Raw genomic sequence first — 5,617 nt, 5'->3', positions numbered from 1 at the left:
AGTATAAGGGAACAAACCAAGAAAAGTCATATAAAACGCTAACAACAAATTCTATGTCATTTTTTCTTTCTGCCCTCTCTTAGTTTCCTATTCCTTCAGTTTTTTTAATTGAGGTAGAACAGTTAATTTATCTAATTATATTCTACAGGAATGTCCTTGTTTTTTCTCATCCCAGAGTTCATTCAATATTTTTAGTAGTGCTTAGACATACAAATTGCCATGTCTCTTACCTTTGGATCATGAACAAAAGAATTTCCTTTGGTACCTGGAGGGAAATCTCCAGTGGATATGTATTTAAGGCATTCAATGATAGTCTATGGAAAATTAAAATAAATGTGCATCAGTAATATCAATGGAGAACAAACAAGATGCTGGAATCAAGAGAACGCAGTAACATAAATATATTTTTAAAAAGCTTAATGACAAGCGAAAAAAAAAAGAAGTAATGTAATAAAGAAAGTGTATTCCTTCCAAAAATAACAAAATTTTATGATAACTTAATTCAGCAATATAGCATAGTCATTTAAGAGAAATAATACAGACTCCATGGCTTGACATGTTAAAACTATACTGAACAAAAATACTAATAAATGTACAAGAGGGCACAATCCTGAACTGGAGGAGTTATGAATTAGATTATCTAATACATCCTTTATTTCTCTAACTTCTAAAGCTCTAAACACACTGTAAAACACCAAACAAAAATAAAATCCCAAACCCTAATACCTGTTTATAGAATAAGACTTTGATTTTATAATACATGCTGATAGCTCCCTATGCCTACTGTGAAGCTTGCTGCTGAATCATTGAAAAGTGGAGCCAAAATTACGTGAATGTTTTATCAGTCAGTGGGGTTTATTTTGCCTTTCAGTTCATATAAATGATTATTTTTTTACATGATGAGCTTTTGATTATTTAATTTATACCTTTTTGTGTTTGTAAAAGTCTTACCGTTTTTCCTGCACCATTTGGTCCAACCAAAATGGTTAAGGGATTCAAGAAAGAGATAATTTGCTTGTCTTTGTCCTCTACCCCAAAACTCCTAACTCCAAGGATGCTCATTTTCTCAATCTTAGACATTTCTGCAAAATATTTTTCTCCTTTTCTGAATCCAGGAGTTTAAGTTTCATAAATCCTGTAAAATAAAGGCAAATTTAGTGGGAAAAAAAATTGAGGTGCCAAAACACCATACTTATGACGAAAAGCTTAAAAAAAAATCCTAGGATTATTTAGTCCGGAGAAGAAAAGACTGAGTCTTTTTTCATAGTCTTCAAATGCCAGAAGGGTGATTACAGAGAGAATGGAGATAGGATGAAGCTTTTCCTGTGGTTGTAGAGGACAGGTTAGGAACAATGGCCTCAAATAGCAGCAGAAGAAATTTAGGCTGGACATTAGCAAGGACTTTCTGCCCGAGGGTAGTCAAGCATTGAATCAGGCTACCTAGAAGCGTGGAATCTCCATCCCTGGAAATTTTCAAGAGCAGAAGAGTTAGACACTTGACTGGAATAATTTAGTCATGGATAATCCTGTCTTGAGCAAGGGGCTGGGGCAGAGATGGCGCCATGAAGTCCCTTCCAGCCCTACTTTCTTTTGATTCTAGACCCATGTTCTCTCTCAAAACCTTGCAACATAAAAAGAAAAAAAGTGTAACTGAAGGAAGCAATATGATTCCTCTGTTATGTGTGAAGATGTGGATTACAGTCTGTCTTGTAGTTATACCTTTAGGGCAATCTTCATTTAGAGATTTTCTGTTCTAAAACGTCAGATAATACAGGCCACGATAAGAAATTTACAGTGTTACTCCCCTTCACATGTAAAATGACCTTACTCAGGGTTATACCATTTATTTGGCGCTGTGCACCAGATCCAGACCCCAGTGGGACTTCTCACAGGTCAGATGATGACCTCTGGTAGCAGGGCAGTGATATACAACTGCTGGAGCCACTACACTGATGTTACTCCAGAATTCAGGGGGCAAATGCCACCACCACTTGGCCCTGCTTCTCTCCTGCCACAGACTTGAGTCTCCAGCAGTGACAGAAGACCCCAAATTCCTCAGCGAGGAAGGGGCAGGTAATAATAATGTTCACCCCTTGGGTACCCAGGGCTGTGCCAACAAGTCCTACAGGCCACTTTAACCCCACGTAGGCTGCATACAGCCCACAAGCAAAGTTTCTAGCAAAAAAGACTGAATTAACCTCACCTAAAAACTGAGTTAATAGTTTGGGTTGTTTTGCTGGCTTTGCTCAGGAGTCAGCAAGCAAAATTACAGAAAACACCTTTCTTCATGGTTTCATTGTTAGCAGGGTCGGAAGGGACCTGAGCAGATCATCAAGTCTGACCCCCTGCCAAGGCAGGAAAGAGTACTGGGGTCAAACGACCCCAGCAAGGTGTTTGTTTAGCCTTGTCTTAAAGACCCCCAAGGTAGGAGCCACCACCACTTCTCTTGGAAGCTGAAAAAAATCCAAACTTTGCTGTTAATCCTCAACATGCCTTACCAAAACCTGAAGTACACATAGATTATTTTACACTATTTTTGTTTATGATATGATATACCAGCTTGTTTGATCAGGCCTAACGCTTTTACATATTTTCTGGTAATATAAGTGATGTTATAGCTGTGATAGACCAGAAATTACACAAAAGGCAAGGATTTCCTGGGGTGGGGGCAGGGGGACTTTTACTAGGACCAATTATGTAGTTGAGAGACTGGAATAAAGATGTCTTACACTCGAAAGCCTGTCTAACTTTATCCCAACTACATAGTTGGTTCATTAAAAGATACCACACTAAGAAATCCTTACCTCTAAATATTTTGTCTGCTTTAGAAACAAGAAAATACTCAGCATGCTTTACAAACACAGAGCTATAATCCGGCAGATGAACCCTTGTAGCTATATTGAGATCTGTTCATATCTTATATATCTACAAATAGACTGTTAGCCTATAAAGAGGCCTATCTACCCTGTCTTCTGAAGGACTGCATGGGCAAAAGGGCCAACCCACATGGAGTCATTACAGGACTGCAGCCACAGGTAAAACAACTCTTTCCCCCACAACTATTCATTGATGGTCAATCATATTTACAGTGGAGTCGCAACTTACGCAGGGGTTAGGTTCTAGAGTCAGCGTGCAAGGCGAAAATTGTGTATAGTCAAAATTACCCTTGAAAAAAATCAGCTGGCCTGCACCAAACTCCCGCCTGGCCAGCGTGCACAGCCTCCCAGCAGGGCTGCTCCCAATGTAGCTGCTTGGCCCTGTGCACAGTGCTGCGGGGGGCAGCTGCAGGCTGCACACATGCTAGGTGCCAGGAGCTGGTTGGGGGTGAAGAGGAGCCAGGGGGCTTGCCCAGTGGTACAGTCCACTCCCTCCTCCATCCAGCTTCTCCCGCCCAGGGCAGCCTGCACAAAACTCCCGCCCTGCCAGTGTGCACAGCTTCCCAGCAGGGCTGTTGGCCCCGTGCACAGCGCTGCAGGGGGCAGCTGCAGGGTGAATACAAAACAACTGGCACCCCGGGGCATACGCATATGATGAATTCACGTAAGTTAAATGCACGTATGATGCAACTCCACTGTATTTATACTCCAGGAATAAGAAAAGAGAGAGGCAAGAGAGAAGGTAATGAGAGATAGGAAGAGCAAGGGTGGCACTGGGGATGGGCATTGTCACTGGCTGGAAAGGACGGCCAGGGGTCCCTGGAGGATGGGCTGCAGGGATGAAGGACATGAGGTCACTCTGCAGCGAGACAGTCGCAGAGGAGTTGGGCTGGAAGGGACCCCCCCGCCCAGGTCACCTTTTCCAGTCCCCTGCCTGAACAGCATCATCCCTGCCTGAACCATCATCAAACTGTGCACGGGACACCGACAGCCCCCACGCACCCCACATCTCGCACCCCTGACACTCCCCAGGCCTTGCATCCCAACCTGCAGCCCTGACATACCCCTGACCTCCCACCCCAACCTGCAGCCCTGACACACCCCTGACACTCCCGACCTCACACCCAAACCTGCCCCAGGGGAGCCAAGGACCTGCTTCTCTAAATGCTGTGATACTGGGTGGAGGCCACCCCTGGCAGCCCCAGCCTCAGGCTTGCACCCTGCAGACTGGCGGGGTCAGGGAAGTCAGTCTAGAAGGTGCACCACCCCCCGCGCCCGCCTCTGCGTAGGGGACGTCCCGCACCTCCCCCTGAGGCGGCACCAGGCGGGAAGTTCCCCGCGGGCGGGGGAATCTACGGCGCGGGCGGCGCAGGCCTTTCCCTGGAGACGAAGGAGACCGCGCCCCTGCGCTCGTCCGGGAGGAGAGTCCCGCACATCCCCTTCCCGCGCGCTCCGCCGCCGCCGCCGCCCGGCCTCGTCCGCCTGCGCATGCGCCGGCCCGCCCCGCGCGCGGGGCCTTGTGGGAGTGGGGCGGGGCTGCCTTTGAATCGCCCCAGCGGGCTTCTGTGAGCGGTGGTGCGGCCCGCAGTGCCCTGTCACGCGTCGCTTGGGTGACTCCGCAGCGTCCTGGAGAGTTAGGGCGCCAGGGCGAGCCTGGAGGGCTGGCGACCCTAGACCTTGCATTCAGCTTCGTTTTTGCCATTTCTTTGCTCACAAAGACTCTCTGAAATACTTTATAGGACGCTTGCTTCCTTGTGAATTGTCCCTTTTTTCCAGCTCGTCCTCTCACCTGCGCCCTTTGCTCTTTTCACCGCTGCAAGTGGACGGTGGAATAAAAGTAGGGAAAAATTGTGAGGAAAATATGCAGTTTCCACAATGTAGCTTCCATAACAACTATTTATTATTATTATTATTTCTCCACAGCTAATTGGTCCATTGACTCTGGGCCATCCTTGGCTTAGCTACTAGTGCTGGCTGGGGCTTGTCTCACTTATGGAAGGATACCTGCACATGGATGTATTAAAGCTTTTAAAATTATTATTTTAGATTATTATATACTGCTTCCTTGATGTTTACTTAGTCATTTCAAAACTTGATCTTCCACTATTTTGGCCAGTAAGTAAAGTTAGCTTAAAACTTTAGCTTGCTCCAAATAATGGCAGGCAGTTTCTGAAGCCCAAGTAACACATGACACATCTTTTCCAAATCCTAGAGTGGCTTCTGTCCAGTTTGTTCAATTTCCTCTTACAAATATTTCAAGTCGTTCATAGGCTGGAACCAAAATATCCCAGGAATCTTATTGTTTTCGCAACCTCCCACTTCCCAAGAGCACTCCATTCACCACAGATATGAATTTGTCTAGAAAACCAGCACCGTAGGCTGGGGTTGTGTGTGTCGGTTGTAGAATACTTACTGGGCATGTCTATATGTACACTAATGCACCATAATTATGGTGCATTTAGTTTAGTACCTGTAATAACAAGCACAAAATAATGCCCCATAATCAGCGGTACTATGCAGTAGGGCCAGCGCACGTCTTTTAGGTGATGGTAATGTGCAGTAGACTAATTCTACTACATGTTAACGCATTAGCATGGCTTTCACCGTGATGTGCTAATGCGCAGTAGAATTAGTCTATTGTGCTTTTAGTGTCTTGTATAGACACACTCTCTGAAGATCAGAGTATGCTTTAGTCTGCCTACTTTCAGAACCTTTCCTTTCGACAACAGCCTGACCAGAGC

At 45.4% G+C, this 5,617-nt stretch overlaps 1 protein-coding gene across 2 annotated transcripts in view; it reads right to left on the bottom strand.

Moving 5' to 3' along the window:
* Positions 1 to 4,737, bottom strand: part of RAD50 (RAD50 double strand break repair protein) — a 43,783-nt gene extending 39,046 nt beyond the window's left edge. Inside the window, exons 1-3 of one of the 2 annotated variants that reach the window (XM_019506331.1) lie at positions 4,666 to 4,737; positions 952 to 1,135; positions 231 to 314 (exon numbers count right to left, since the gene is read on the bottom strand). In XM_019506331.1, coding sequence (XP_019361876.1) covers positions 231 to 314; positions 952 to 1,080 — 213 coding nt within the window. In that variant the 5' untranslated portion in view covers positions 1,081 to 1,135; positions 4,666 to 4,737. Of the gene's footprint in view, positions 1 to 230; positions 315 to 951; positions 1,136 to 4,315; positions 4,357 to 4,665 lie in introns of those variants that run through there. The other variant, XM_019506330.1, reaches the window with a different exon arrangement.
* Positions 4,738 to 5,617: the final 880 nt, after the last annotated feature.

Source organism: Gavialis gangeticus, unplaced genomic scaffold, assembly GCF_001723915.1.
Source record: "Gavialis gangeticus isolate Ggan-Ray unplaced genomic scaffold, GavGan_comp1, whole genome shotgun sequence".
In the NCBI taxonomy this organism is placed as follows: Eukaryota; Metazoa; Chordata; order Crocodylia; family Gavialidae; genus Gavialis; species Gavialis gangeticus.
Note: the sequence above shows the minus strand (reverse complement) of the source record. Positions and strands in the feature narration are given on the sequence as shown.